The sequence below is a fragment of the Megascapheus bottae genome, chromosome 5, assembly GCF_031878675.1.
Source record: "Megascapheus bottae isolate mThoBot1 chromosome 5, mThoBot2.hap1, whole genome shotgun sequence".
Classification (NCBI taxonomy): Eukaryota; Metazoa; Chordata; class Mammalia; order Rodentia; family Geomyidae; genus Megascapheus; species Megascapheus bottae.
The window spans coordinates 35449647-35466302 of record NC_143513.1 but is presented as its reverse complement, the minus strand read 5'-3'; the positions used below and the strand labels follow the sequence as shown (position 1 = coordinate 35466302).

General features: G+C 33.7%; 1 protein-coding gene across 2 annotated transcripts in view; it reads right to left on the bottom strand.

The window, feature by feature from the left end:
- Positions 1-282: 282 nt before the first annotated feature.
- Positions 283-16656, bottom strand: part of Hgf (hepatocyte growth factor) — a 66222-nt gene continuing 49848 nt past the window's right edge. For both annotated transcript variants that reach the window (XM_090332897.1, XM_090332898.1), the window contains exons 12-18: positions 11794-11832; positions 10573-10669; positions 8428-8502; positions 7523-7669; positions 5645-5751; positions 5384-5529; positions 283-2790 (exon numbers count right to left, since the gene is read on the bottom strand). In XM_090332897.1, the coding sequence (XP_090189023.1) occupies positions 2614-2790; positions 5384-5529; positions 5645-5751; positions 7523-7669; positions 8428-8502; positions 10573-10669; positions 11794-11832 (788 nt within the window). In that variant the 3' untranslated portion in view covers positions 283-2613. The remainder of the gene's footprint in view (positions 2791-5383; positions 5530-5644; positions 5752-7522; positions 7670-8427; positions 8503-10572; positions 10670-11793; positions 11833-16656) is intronic.

Genomic DNA, 16656 nt, shown 5'->3' with positions numbered 1-16656 from the left:
CCTGCTAGACATAAGAAAAGTGTCTATAGTGACAATAGCCCAAACCACAGTAATGCCAACAGCCAAAACAAAACAGAACAGAAAATACCATTGGAAACATTTAATTTAACATTAAGTGAACTAAAATGGACTTTTGGATTAACTTACTTTTTTGTAGTCCCTTCGAAGGAAAACACTCAATAAATAATATCTTTCATCAGAAAATAATGTCATGATTATACCCTGACCTACAACCAAAAGGAACATCAGTCTTTTTCATCTAGCTCTTGTCAATTATAGCCATTTCCTTCTCTCACTCTCTCTCTCTCTCTCTCTCTCTCTCTCTCTCTCTCTCTCTCTCTCTCTCTCTCTCTCTCTCTCTCACACACACACACACACACACACACACACACACACACACACACACACAGAAGCCTTTCCCCGAGACAGGGTCACCAAATTCAGTGATTTACTGATGTTGATTTACCCTTTAACACAAGGGAAAACACTGAGTTCAAAATGTCTAAAAGGTTAGTAGTATATAGATATTCTCTTCTTTTCTTGGAAATTTACAGCAAAACTATGAGTAAAAGTATTTTAAGTGTGAATATTTTAAAGTATAGTTATTATGGTTTTACCAATATGATAAACATGTGACTTAATAAAACCTGGCCCATTCAGCAAGAAACTATGAAAAGTACTTTAATATTTTGAAAATACATAGTTGAGGTCCCGATATATGCTCATTAAAGTGTTATGTCAGGAAAAAGTAGAAGTAAAACCAAAGCAAGTTGGTATCGGCTGGTAATGATTTGCATTTCTCTTTGCTTGTTCTGTTGCCTCATATCAATGCCTAATTTATTACCGTGTGTGTGTGTGTGTGTGTGTGTGTGTGTGTGTGTGTGTGTGTGTGCGTGTATGTGTACAATCTGTATGAGCATTTCTAGACTTGCTGCCTCATTCTTTGTCACCTAATCTCTTCAGTAAATGTGGAACCATTGTACTTCAGATTAAATAGTACACAAGAGAAATTGATGAACAGTGGTTGAACCATTAGCTTTCACAAAGAAGATACAAGAGAACAAAGTCATAGAAATAAGAACAAGATATGCAAACATTAAAATAGTTTTCTGTAGTTATTCCTGTTTTATACAGGAAGATTTTGTGAAGAATGCAAACCTTTCCTATTACTCTTTGTAATTACATTTATTAACAAGTGTGATTGTGGCTAGTCACTCCGATGATATAATCATTTAGCCATGACAGAGAATACAAAATTGAAATGAATAGACCCTATGGCAATAGCTAAGGGCTATGTTAAATAAAGTAAGATAAAATGAAATATCTTGGTAAAACCTTTGATCTAGCAGATTCAAATACCTTTTAAATGAAATAATCAGAGTTTAGACAAACTACTTATTTTCCTTCCTTTTTTCTATCACCTTTGCCCCTTTTCACAAGAATAAAACTTCCATAGAGTATTTTTCAGGTTGAAGAATATATCTTCCTTTTTCTCTCTAATGAGGAGCCATTGATACACCTTTGGAGCCATGGAATCTTTCATCTTCTTATTATTTTAATTAAAGGAGAGTGAGTTAGAAGCCAATGACAGCAGTACGTCTTGGAATTAACATCTTTACATATACTTTTAATGAAAAAATACATAAATTTCTTCATTGAGACATATATTTAAAAATTTGAAAAATGGTTTAGGAAAATAGATCTACAGATATCTTGCATAAATAAGTGGTCCTAAATTTGGAGGAAAATAATCATACAAATACACACATCACTCCCTTCCCTTTAATAATTAAAAATGACAGGAAATGATGATAATAAATATATGTAAACACCTCGATTAGGCATTCCATAAGTAGTGGGTCCTAACCTCAGTTTAAATGCCTAACAATGGAGGTTGTCTACAGATTTTTCATAGCGGATAGTCATTTCTATCCTGCACCATTCTTGAATAATTTTACTGATGTTTATTGTTTTTCTATTAGGACACATACCTTCAAAATATTTAGATTATGCTGAAGGAACCACAATTTTAATTGTGGTCCATGTTACCTATGTTTCCAGACATTCATGATGTGTATCCTATTTTTTTGTTGTATACTAAGTATACTCCTAGGTTGGTTCTTCAGGTTACATGGAAAGAAAGAATTTAGGGACTGTAATGTGTGTTAAAGGAAAAGTAATAATTCAATATAGCATACAATTTAAGAACACAGGTTATAATTGGTTTTCATGATGTTAAAGTAATATTTAACTAGGATTTATTTATCGTTAAGAAATTAACCTGGAAAGCAGCATAGTGAGTGACTAACTGATCTTCTCCATTCAGTCTTTTCTCATCTGGCAAATATAGCTTTGCATTTTAAAGAATCCATTCAAGTATCTTCAGGAGATATGTTACTGCACTTGCATGTACCTTAATTCATCTCAACATTTACAACAATAACGCTGACAAACAGAACAACAGATAACACCCCTATATATTAGTGAGTATCTTAACAAACAGGACACTCAAGTAGTTGTTTAAGAATTCTATCAGATGACACTTCAGTTCCACATTCTCTGAAATCTTCATGAAAGATTTCCATGGATCGATAGATGCTTCAGACACCTCAGCTACAACTGCTGTGCCTTATATGTCAAAATAACTTTGTGCATCCACTTTGCATAGTATGCTACTCGGACAAAAATTCCAGGACGATTTGGGATGGCACATCCACGGCCAGGAACAATGACTCCAAGAAGCATTCTCATTTTATGTTGTTCACAAACAAGTGGGCCACCATAATCCCCCTGGGAAAAAGACATGAAACACAATAAAATATTATTTCAGAAATAAAATAGCAATCCATTTACATTATCCTACATAAATTTGAGCATCAAGTGTACATAAACACCAAAAAGAAATTAAAATGGGTGTAATTTAGACATTCAGTTGTCTTTCCGTGCAATTTACTAAGTTAAGACTAAAATGAAGAATAATAAGTTCATGATTTTTTCACATGTGTTGTTCATTTAAAAACACCATGCCATGCTTTTTCCAAAATATCTGTTCCTTTTTAAAAGTAGGTTTTGCCCTTTTTGAACATAGAAAACCAAGATGCCATTAGTATTTTCTTCATAATTTCATTTTACATTTATTTTGTTCTTCTAATATTGAAAATTTGTTCCTCTGGCTTTCACACTTAACACTCTATTAAATGCTTTCTTTCTGAAGATTCCCCCCCAACACTATTTTTAGCCGTTAATCAGAACCCTTTCTGAGATTTTATCTAGTGTTCTACATTTGAGCCACAGCTTCACTTCTGGCTATAATGGGAAATAAGAGTCTCATTCAGACTGGCTTCAGATCTCAATTCTCAGATCTCAGTCTCCTGAGTAGCAAGCATCACAGGCACAAGACACTTACAATGGGCTGCATCGTGTGTGTGTGTGTGTGTGTGTGTGTGTGTGTGTGTGTGTGTGTGTGTTGAGTCAGGTTTACTTTACTTACATGAGGATCTCCAATAATATTACTCTTTTCAACTAAATAAATCTACATAGAAATTATATACCCTATTTCATTACACATTTATCTATAGATAGGCCCCTAGGCTATTTCTATACTTGGCTACTGTGAACAGTGACACAACAAAGAGTATATCGGTATCCATGCATCCTCCTAGAAAGGTAAGGACTTTGGTAATCCACATCTATGAAAAAGAGTGTTCAAGACTGCCTTTTATTTTCTTCCAAAAATAATGTGACAAGAACCAAACAAAATCATTGCTAACATTAGTTCTGTTATTAGACACTTCAGTTCTGTGGCAAAAATACAATCGATTGATGTTTTAATAGAAAGAATTAAAATTGAAGTAAAATATCAAAACTTATGGGGAAAAATTCTAGTATGGGTGTATCAACTGTGCCTATTAATCACATGGACTTCACAATGCATCATTGCTTCCTGATACAAATGAATTTGAAGAAAATAAATGTTTAGTACATGTGATGCTGTTGCTATAAATAGCAACATAAACATGTATGGAAATCTACCAGATCTCTTTCAGTGAATGTTTACATTTTGTGTGAATGTTTAAATTTGTGTGTGTGTGTGTGTGTGTGTGTGTGTGTGTGTGTGTGTGTTCTTTAAATACATGTAAACATTCTGGAGGTTAAACGTGTTTTGGAGAAGTGGTGTTATCAATTCAAAATCAAATATTTGACAAAGGGTCAAATACCTAAAGACTAAATTGAGAGTGTACACAATAACCTAGGTTAAGGCTATTCTAAAATGCAGTTGCCAAGTGCTATGAGTAATGGCTCCAGGCCTGAGAAAATGATAGAAGATCACTGAAATTGGGACTTCCTGGAAACTTTTACATGCACAAAACAATTTGAGTTTTCAAAAATTACATCGGTTTATTTTTTCTTGCAGGAGAATTCCCTTGCCATGATTTCCTCTTGTGTAATAATCTTTTGCTGGAAAGACTGAACTGGAAAATATGTATAAACAAAATAATTTCTCTTCATTTTATTTTAAAGCAGTGCTGAAAGCTCTTTAATTTAGTAAATATTTTCTTACCTTTTCAGGAATAAAGAATCAGCACAAGATATATAATATACACATTGCAGTGTGTGTGTGTGTGTGTGTGTGTGTGTGTGTGTGTGTGTGTGTATTCCACACTTAGGGCACCCATTTTCTCACATAATCAACACTATCAATCAACATAATCAATCACTATCATCAACCCTATTTCATGCGTGATACTATGCATAATAAGCCAGAATTCCACTCCTTGGAGGCTGAAGAACATGTTCCTCACATTCAAATACCATTTAAGCTTATACTTTGGCAGTTTGTCTATTTAAAATAAGAATGGGAACCTAGCTGTGTGTAAAGAGCAGTTGATTAACAAAACTATTCCAACTCTTAAAGTCATAAACTCGGAACTTTGCTTAATTTTTTAAGAAAAAGATAGGATTTGTTTACACACACACACACACACACACACACACACACACGGACACAAACACATGACCCACGCACTTTAATGGGTGGGTCATGTGTCTTGATATTATTAATGAGGTTTACAAAGGAAGAATTTGGGAGATCATTTAGACAAGCATTATTATATCAAATTGATTTGTAACATGAACAATAGCCCCTTAAATTCTTCCATGTTTATTTGTTATGCTTTTGAGGACAAATATACTCCTAGTTTGCTTTTTCTGAGCCATGAGTTGACTCAGTGTGTGACTGAAAGAAATGGACAAAAATAATCTAAGGTTAAGTTTTACAGTTCCTGTTTCTGAGACATATTGGTATACAAAAATTTTCATTTGTGAAAAATAAACAAAACCCACGAAACCCTGTAGGCTCTTTAAGAAAAGGCATCATTTTTACCTCGCAGGGTCCCGAACCAATATTTTCAGCCCCAGCACATAATTCAGACTCACTTAGAGTCACTTTGCCTTGATGGTACTGGGTACATTTCTCATTCCCCATAATATAGAGATGTGCTACTCGTAGCAGACCATCAGAGTTAATCACTAGAATGGTGTAAGAAATACACAGTTAATAAATAAGAATAAACACAAGAGAAGCCAGAAACAAATGCAAATTTTATATATAAAATATATTGCCTCATCTTTTAAATAGTCTTACATCCAGTGTAGCCCCAGCCATAAACACTGCAAGTGGTCTTTTCAGGAATTGTGCATCCATAATTAGGTAAGTCAATCGTACTAACGAAATTATCCAAGACAGCAGGCCTGAAAAGAAAACAGTAAGTGCTCTCAATTGGGTTCAACACAATATGAATTTCTTTAAAAATTTTATTTTTCATGTATTATAAAAGATTTGGAGACAATAAAGATTTGTTTAAAAGAAGGTGGAAAAAAGCTGGATTGATTGCTATCTTAGCTATAGTAAATAATGCTGCATTGGACATGGTTGTGCTGGTGGCTTTAGTATGAGCTAGTTTGGTGTCACTAGGGTAAATGAGTAGGAATAGGACTGCATGGCTATAAAGAAACTCTACATTTAATCTTTTGAATAAACTCTGTTTTTCCAGAGTGGTTTAACAAATTTATACTCCCAACAACAATGTAGTAATGTTCCCTTTTGGATGCATCTCTACCAGTATCAATTATTATTAGTTTTCATGAAAACAGTCATTCTAACTGGGGTGAGGTTGAATCTCAATGTTGTTTTGATTTTCATTTATTTCATTGATTTCCTTTATGATCAGAAATTTTAAACATTTCTTCATGTGTCTATTGTCATTCTAATTTTTCTATGGCAAAGTCAATCTTTAAGATGTTATCCCACTTGCTAATAGGGTTGTATTTCTTTGAGGATTTGCTTGGGGAGTGGGGTAATTTTTTGTGTTCTAAATAAATTTTAGATGTGAGGCCTTTGTCTAATACATAGATATGAAAGATCTTCTATGATTAAAAATAGCACTCTAAGCATTCTCACAGTGAGAATAAAAGGAGATATTCTCAGGACAGGATTATAATAGCTCATTAGCTATATGCATATGACCATATAAAATAATGTTTATTGAAATGAACTCCAAGAAAGAGAAACAAACAAGAGTGCTTTTTTCAGTTGTACTGTTTGCAGTTATTTCCTTTTTCTTTCTTTCTTTTTCCTTTTGTTTATTTTCTGTTGTCACTGTTTTTTTTTACTTCTGCAACCTTTGTCCTGTATAAACATTGATATGATCTGCGGCAGGAAAAGGAAATCACAGAAATGATGGGACAAAGAGTGAACCAATTCAGTAGTGATACTCACTTGACACTGTGTTGGAAATGAACTTCACAGCTTGGGTGGGGAGAGAATAGAGGGGAGAAGTGGGAGGAAATGAGGAAGCTAATAACACTGTTAAAAAGGAAATGTACTAATTTCCTTACTTAATTGTAACCCCCTCTATACATCACCTTTACAATAAAATTTAAATGAAGAACAACAACAACAAAAAAGAAACTGGAGAAAATAAATGTTTAACGTATAGTGACAAAATTTTGAATATTTAGAGAAGAGAGTAATGGTTTGCACACATTCAAGAATAAATTATCACTGTTTTTGCTTAAAAATTCATTGTCTCAGGCTGGGCACAATCAGCTCATACCCATATTCCTGGCTGCTCAGCGGGCTAAGATTGTAAGGGTCTCAGATTGAAGACAGCCTAACCAGAAAAGTCTGTGAAGCATTTAGATCTAATTAATCACAAAAATTTGGAAGTGGAGCTGTTGCTTAAGGGCTAGCCTTGGGCATAGGAAAAAAAATGACTACATTCAAGCCCAGTTTACAAGACCTAGGACCAGAAAAAAAAAAGTTATCTTAAAGAAGGCTAAACAGACTCAGCTTCATTTGTACATATATGAATTTGCAATTTACACTTGCACAAGTACACAAATGTACAGACATATGACACATGACAAAAGATATGTCTAAAGAGAGCCAAAGAGGAAGAAAATTGACTCAGCATTCTAACTGCATTAAAATTTCATAAATCAATCTTCTAAAGGAACAAACCTAGCAAGCTTCAGCAACACTAGATCAGATCCTTCAGGGCCATATACCAGCTGGGAAATGTTCAGAACCTGCTTGCGTTTCTCTTCTCCTCTTCCATGGACGTCATGAACTCCAAGCCAAGCTTCATAATCTTTCAAGTCTTTGTTTCTAAGTAAAAAAAAAAATAAGTTTACGTACAAGTCCATATTATATAATTGTATTCAAATATTATTATTTTTAATTTGTAAAGGTCAACAAAACTGCATTTGAAATTTGATTCAAAGAATATATTTATATATACATATACATGGGGAATTCAGAATACTATTGAGTGTTGAAGCAGAAATTCTAGTTGTCTATGAAAAGAAAACAGCAGAAACTAACTATTGATGATACCTGCTAAAGAAGTCCCTTGTGGAAAATCCTCAGGTGATGTTTTTTGCATACATTTTCATGTTACTGCATTTTTTTTGCTTTATTTCATCTACGTGTGTTTGCAATTTTTATTACCAGGGATAAAGTCTTAAATGAAATCAAAATATCCATGTGAAAATTACAAGTGAGCTTACATGTCCTCATTTTTCCATGGAAATTATTATTAATATGGCTCTAAGCCTGACTCTTTTTAAGAAAGCAGAATTGAGGATTGAAAGAAGTTAGGTGATAAGTGAGACAAAAGGAGATACTTCTATTTAACAAGTCTGGGCAGATGATTGGGACCTAACTTATTTGCAAACATTTAGGAAAATGTATTATCCATATGAGACAAATGAAAAGAAATGAGTTGAAATCTTCCTGAATTCAAAATCACTGAATTCAAAATTTTCTTACATGTGTTTTTAAAAACAAATGCACATTTAACAACTAAGTAGAAGGTATATCCCTTTCGGATGTTCAAAACATATATTGACTTTTAAACACTTTACCTAGCAGGGAAACACTGTCTTGCAGTGAGAACCCAACTTTCCTTTATCAACGATCCTCCACAGATATGTTTATTTCTATGAGAAAGAGAAAAGAGAAACAAGTAACATCTGTTTGTCTTTTTTTAGAGTCTGACAATGAATATTAGATCTACTGCTCCATTAGTTAAAAAGTAAATTTACTGGAAAAAGTAAGTACTGGTACTTCTTTTTTTTTATTTTATTTTATTTTTTTTTGCTAGTCCTGGGCTTGAGCTCAGGGCCTGAGCACTGTCCTTGGACTTTCTCAAGGCTAGAACTCTACCACTTGAGCCTCAGAACCACTTCCGGCTTTTTTTTCTATATATGTGGTACCAAGGAATTGAACCCGGGTCTTCATGAATACTAGGCAAGCACTTTAACCACTAGGCCAAACTTCTGGCCCAGTACTGGTACTTCTGTCTGAAAACCAATAGCTGGAGATAGTTGCAGTAACTTTTATTCATGCTGTGAATACCACTGTAGGAAATTATTTTTTTTATTTTAATAATTTGCTTTAAACACATCTGCATGTGTATGTGTATCTATAGTCATAAGGAAAAATCATGGACTCTAACATTTGGCTGAGTAGAATTAAAAGTAACCCCTTTTCAAATCCAGTATTTGATCATGAAAAATAAAAACCTGAGGTTTCCCTTAAATCTTGAAAAACATCTAGCAATAACAGTATTTTTTCTACTGTTCCTTTCTTTCTCTACCAGTACTGATATGCTAAAATATGGCAATGAATAAATTTATTGTTACATAAGATCATTAATATATTTCACTTATAAAAGTAAAATTTGAAAGAAGCATCACCTAGGAAATGGTAAAATAGCTACAGACAACTATAAGTATGAGGACATTTATTTGCTGACATCCAACTTCTAAAAATCCATTCATTTTGGCAGAAACATAGAAAAAGTACAACTTTTCACAATCTACATTCCAAAGAATACAGATGTTTAGCACTTCAGAGAGTAGTACAAGAAGGTTTCCAGATTAAGGCCATAGTTATTTATGGCTGTTACCACACAAGAAGAAAACAGTGTATATAGAATTTTCATTTCTGTTTTGTTCACTATGTGTTTTGGAAAAATAAACAGCTGTTGTTGCTAAGAGCTTGGAATTAAAAGAAAACATCTTTTCTTAAACATTTCTGAGGCAGTCTTATTATTGGCATTTCTCTACTCAAATAATATATCCAATAATATATCAAATAATACTCAAATAATATACTTGTGTACCCTCTTACTTAAATAATTCAGAGGTCTATGTCTTTTTACCTTGGAATTTTCAAACAAAAGAATGATTCATTAACTTTGACATTTGAGTTCCTAGAGAATACTAGAAAAATTAAGAAAATCAACTATAACAAAAATTGGCCTCTATTAAATGTACACATTGTCAAATCACCTTATATTCAGGTTTGCTTTAAAATTTGCTTTCAGTAGCTCAGGCCTAGGATAGCTATACTGTAATTGTTGGCTTAAATATTAAATTTAATGAGTTGTTTCTTTATATTATATATATGGGTAAGGAAAGCTAATATGTAAATAAAATGCAAATCAAAAGCATTCATCAATACATTTAAGAATGAGTAAAATGTAGGACTGGGAATGTAGCACAGTAGTGATTGACTAGTTAGTATGTGCAAGGCTCTATTTAATCTCCAGCAACAAAAACATAAAAGAGAAACAAATACTGGGTACATGTACATATATATATACACTATATGCATATTATATATAATATATATAAAATGTCTGGCATGATTATGCATAGATATATTAAAACATCAACTCATAATATTCTGCATTGGAAAATTAATAGCATATGCATTATAAGTATATGGTCTTATTAAATCTTCCATATACTGTTATTTGGTTTACTCAGAGCCAAAATTTTACTTGATACCTGGGACAATGGCAGCATATACTGGACCTTTTTAAATAATGCAAAGGGCTGTGTCTGGCAGAAATCGTAAAATCTAGAGTTTGCTGTTTGTCGAGTGCAACTGATTCCTTGATTTTTCCTCTACAAAGTGTCTAACATGATTGTCGACCATGTGATCACATGTTGGTGGCCTGTCTTATCAAATAGTTAAAAAATGCTCTTATTAATAATTACCTGTATTTCAAACTAACCATCCATCCCACATTTGTCTGTGTTGGAATCCCATTTACCACTCGCAACTGTTTTGTTTTGGCACAAGATATTACAGGATCTGTAAACAGGATCAAATAAGATTCTGGCATCACATTGTGGCATCAATGCACCTTAGGTTGTTGAGGTTTTTTTCTTTTGGTTTGTTTTTGTTTTTGTTTTTTACGTATAATGATAACTAGACAAATGGAACCCCTGTCGTTGCATCAGAAGAAAGTGTTACTGGAACAAGAGTATTATGTACTCCTAACACTTGCCATTCTCATCTTTGTTGCTGAATGAGCGAGAAAATTCAAAGGGAATATTCCTCACCATGCACTAGAGCAAATTCTTCAAGTCTGACACTAATATATTCCCCTCACTACCTTCAATACGAAGCAAAACTGTGGCTATTTCTCAATAGCCCTAGTCAAAAAAAAAATGAAATAAAATTTTACTTGCTTACTTGTAGGCTAAGAACCTAGGGCTATTTATTGATTCTATAGTCAAATGACATTTTCATATCCAAATAATTATTCTCAAATGACGTAACGCAGAATTCTTCGGAGGAAACATTTTCCTAACCTTCCTCAATTCCTTGCCTGATTCTTTGTACTCTGTCCACGGTCTAGATTATTTTCATTTGCTTCCTCAGCCTCAGGCACAGCAGGTGGTTTTGAAACGGCAAAACATTTCAGGAACTTCTTTTAGCCCAAATAATATGTGGAAAAATTTTTTAAAAGGTGGGGGGGTCTTCCAACAGATTCTTATACTGCTTATTAACTGAATGTCTTAGGCGGTCATCTTAGGCTTAGTAAAATACAGAATTGGCAAAAACAAAAAGTGGTTTAAAGATAAAACAATAAGGAATCCAAGTAGCTTTTCAATGCCTGGTTATATCCTGTCTTTAGTTTCCTAATTTTATTTGGAGGATGGTGTATATAAATTTGGTCCATTTTGTATATTGTACCCCAAACTAAAATGCTGTGAATAAATGCTGTTTTCAAAGTCAAAATTTCCCAACAGTTAAATTTTCATATTCAGAATGCACTATTTCACAGCTGTGCATAATGAAAGACATACTTTAAAAATAAAATCATATTAATTTGTTTTATGACAAGTTATTATACTAATATTTTCCTTTATATTAAAATGACAATATTTGTGACACATGTAGTATTAAGTATATTTCATACTTTTACTTACGGTCTAAATTGACTATTGTAGGTGTAGTATCACCTTCACCTGTAAAAATGAATGTGTAGGTAAGTATATAATTCACATACACATATATATATACATGTCTATATTCCTCTCTAAAGTGAAATCTATTTCATTAAATATAGCTGTTTATGAACTGAGCTATTTACTAAAAATGATTGCCATTAAAGATAAACCGTAATAATATCTGTTTGAATAATCTTTATTCTAATTTTGTTGTCAGTGTTCCTGTGTAGTATTGAGAGTACATGACTACTGGTACAGGTAAGGAGCCTTTTCTATGAATGTGAGTGCTCTAGGTATGTATGGTCTAGTGAGCCTTGATACACTGCATATGCTGCCAGCAGCAAGAACCTATTTCAATCTCCTTGAATGGACAGTGTTGGACTCCATATCCATCCAGTGAAGAGGGTTTACATTCATTGGTGTTTGCATGGAGATTTCATATAGACAAGTTTATTCACTTGAATCATTTTTTAACTACTTACATTTGTATTTGATTGAACCTAACTGAAACTGCAATAATTTGGAAAACTGCAAGATATATGTCACTTAATTTCTAGGAAAGAAACATATAATGTCCTTGCAAAAATAATTGGCAGTCTTTTGTGTGCTTAGTAAAAAACAAGTATGAAAAAAGGAAACACTGGAAACTACACATTGATTCTACATGAACTTGGGGAAACTGTACTTTAATTCTGCACTATGTATTCCTTTTATAGGATGCGCTACTGGAGTTTATTTTCTACAAAAATAAAGGCTTGAAAGATAGTTGGGTTTCGGGAATACTTTACAGTAATGAATGGGACATGAGGTATTTCCTGAAGCTTAATGTCTTAACTGTGAAGAACTGATATGAGGGGCGCTGCTTAGATACAGCGGCTTATTAATCCTTCATAATGTCTGAGCTCAGATATTCAAGTAACAAAACAATAAGGGCACATGGGATACTTTGGAATACTAAAAAACTGACAATTATTTGTGGAGATACTGAAGAAAATTACTGCATGGCAGAAAGCCAATTTAAATTCCTTTTTCAGATCTAATTAACCAAATGAATACAGGTAAGGGCAATCATACATTTTTCATCTTCCTGGTATACCTCATTTTGCATCTAAATCACAAATGTTTTATAGCACAGAGATACTTTTATATAAATAACTCTAAGACAATATGATTACATAGTAAATTTACTTTAATACTAATATATGAAACAAGAATGGAAGTAGAGATGCTTACCTAGAGAAATATATAGCATACATAAATTTTCCCTGCAGTGAAAAATCTCCCTACACTGAAGAATTTGAGGTCAAAAGCAACCTATCTCAATTTCTGTACCTAAACAATTATATAGGCCTTTCTGTATACCCGTAGCTCAATTAAAAAAAAAACTGAGACTGGCTTACTTCACTTAATATGATTTTTTCTAAGTCTTTCCATTTCCTAACAAATGGGTCAATGGCATTCTTTCTGACAGCAGCATAGAATTCCATTGTGTACAAATACCACATCTTGTTGATCCACTCATCAACTGAGGGACATCTGGGTTGGTTCCATATCTTTGCTATAGTAAATAGTGCTGCAATGAACATTGTTGTGCTGGTGGATTTAGTATGTCCTTGTTTCTGGACCATTGGGTAAATGCCAAGTAGTGGAATTGCTGGGTTATAGCGGAGCTCTTTGTTTAGTCTCTTGAGGAACTGCCATATTGCTTTCCATAGTGGTTGAAGGAGTTTGCACTCCCACCAGCAGTGTAGTAGTGATCCCTCCTGGCCACAGCCCCTCCAGCATCTGTTGTTATTAGTTTTTTCTTGATCCTGGCCATTCTAACTGGAGTGAGGTGAAATCTTAGTTTTGTTTTGATTTGGGCTCTCCTAGCAGAGATTTGCAACAGAGCAAAACCTAGATATGTAAGGCCATACAGTTAAATGAAAGGACCTCTAGGATATAGAAACAAAAGCCATATAATGAGTGATTGTTGTCCTTAATGTACTATGTTATCTCTCATCTCTTTTGCTGTCCCTTGGTTGTCTCATATTGTTACAGTATCTCACTTTGTTATCTGATATATTGGATATATTTGTATTTGGTTATTTGAAATTGGATAGGGAAGGGGGAAAACCAAGATGAAGGGTGGGGGTCGGGGGGAAGGAGGGACCAAGACATGAGAAAGGGTATCAATGTATGTGAAGTAATGCACCTTCTATCTGGCGAATATAATGTAGCCCTTCTATTAATTACAATAAAAATACATGAAAAAAAACTGAGAAATGAAAAACTTAAATCCAGAAGTAAAAACTCAAATTTCAAGTGCTTATGAAGCAATGGATGTTTGTTTTCATGACAGATCAATAAGAGAGTTACTTTTTTTATTAGCATTAATTATTTGTACAAGTGGTTTCACTTTGATGTGTCCATATATAGATACAATATACTTTCATTAGAATGACCCACCCCTCACTCTACTTATCACCTCTCTCTTCACAAACCAATTTAACAAGCCTCATTGTTCCATTTTTATACAATAACATACTTGTACTGTATAGTTTTACAAAGACAGAATGTGAGTTATAACTAAGTAAGAAGCTTGAACAGGACACATTATCATGAACTGTGCTACAACTTAGAAAATGTGATAGAAATCTTTAATCTCAACCCTCTCAGCAGTTAGGTATATGTGAGCATGTACACATATAGGTATTTCTACATTTTTTGCATATTTTAAATTAAAAAATATATGGGTGATACGGTAAGTATTTGTGGAAAAGTGAATAAAAATCTTTACATATGTTGTAGAGAAATGTAATATGTGGAAATGATTAGTGCAGTCACTGATATTAAATAAATACTGACTTTGAACTTTTAAAGACAGATTTCATTAGCCTTTCACTAGGGAGAAAGTATAAACAAATCCTGGCTAGAATTATAAGTTGGAAAAAAATGACTGTGAAAATACTTATTGAAATTAATGTTTAGTGTAGACAGAAATTTAAAGAAAAAGAATTATCTGCAATAGCATTGAATGAAACATTAATGATACCATTATGACTTTCAGAAAATACATTAGTGACTTTTTTTGTTTTGTCAGTAGGGACTTGAATTCTGTCTTGTCATTTTCCCTGAGTTTTTCAGCTCAAGGGTACTGCCCTACCCCAAGAGCCATAGCCCCACTTCCTGTTTGCTGGTAATTAGAGATAAGAATCTCAGGTCCTTTTGTGTCTGGGATGGCTTTGAACTTTGATCATCAGATTTCAGCCTCCTGAGTACCTAGGATTATAGGCGTGAGCCACTGGGCCCGGCTCATTAGTGACTTCTAATTAAAAAAGAAAGAAAAAATTTTTTTGAAAAATTTAAAAATTCTCTCCTACTGCAGTTTATAAACCAAATTGCAGGGCCCTGAGATCACATCGGAGTATCTTACTCTGAGACACACACATACACACACACGGCATGTGCACATACTTATGCTACTGTGACATAGAGAAGAGAAAGCAATGTAATATGTTTTAAAATGTTTTAAAAGATAGCACATTTAGCCAGGCGCCTGTGGCTCATGACTGTAATCCTAGCTTCTTAGGAAGCTGAAGATGGCCATTTAAAGCCCACACTGGCATGAAAGACCATGAGATACTTATCTCCAATTAACCACCAGAATATTAGAAGTGATGATGTGGCTCAAGTGGTAGAACACTAGACTTGAGCTGAGAAACTCAAGGACAGCACCCAAGGCCCAGAGTTCAAGTCCAACCAACGATCAAAAAAAAAAGTACACTTTTCTTGTCTTCCTTATTTGCTGTATAGTCTTCTTAATTGAGGAGACTTTCCTAAAAGCTACAGTGAGGCAAAATAATGTTAAAAAAAAAAGGCAACAGTGCTTTTTTGAATGGTGTTCTCTGGAGAGGTATATTGGTTTGCACTGTTTGCTTGCCTCGTTTTTGGAGTTCAAATTTTAAAAAAACAAACATAAAAGAACACCTTAGAATGCAATTTAGAGTATTTTCAAGACCTTTGTAAACTCTAACATAAAACACCTGAAGGACATTAGGAAAACTAATTAAATTTTATAAAAACTCTTCTCACAGCTGATTTATTTGCAAACATATAAAACATGTAATTGCTATTATCATAAAGTATTTCCAAATCTATTTATAATAGGGTGAACAGGTCCATGTCTTAAGTATTACTTTGCTTTTTATCATAACCCTTTTTTTTTGCCAGTCCTGGGTGTGAGCTCAGGGTCTGAGAATGTCCTTGGGCTTTCTCAAGGCTAGAGCTCTACCACTTGAGCCTCAGAACCACTTCTGGCTTTTTTCTATGTATGTGGTACCGAGGAATCAAACCCAGGTCTTCATGCCTGCTAGGCAAGCACTCTACCACTAGGCCAAACTCCCAGTCCCTATCATAACCTTTCAATGAAACACAAAAATGTTGCCACTTCTGTTGAGATAGCGCCTCTTCAATTTGATATAAATTTTATAAAATAAAGACTTCTGTTTGCATTTCAGTGTTCAAAGTTAATGCTATTATTTCTTTGAGCAAATCACTTGGTTAGAAATATCCTACAACTGACAGAACACCCTTCTACGATAAAGAAACATCTAAATCAAATGTTAATGATGCATAAGCTGCTCCACTTTCATGTAACTATTCCTTTTGATATATTTTTCCAAATTTACTTTCAGTTAGGATTTTCCATGTACTCAAATTAGCGTGGTTTTGTGTGAGACAGAATATGTAAATTCTCTGTGATATTGAGTCTTAACAGCCATTTGTATCGTTTGCCATTCTGATGAGTAGAAATGATTTCTCATGCTTTGTCAGCTTCATTTTGTTCTCACTAATATCATT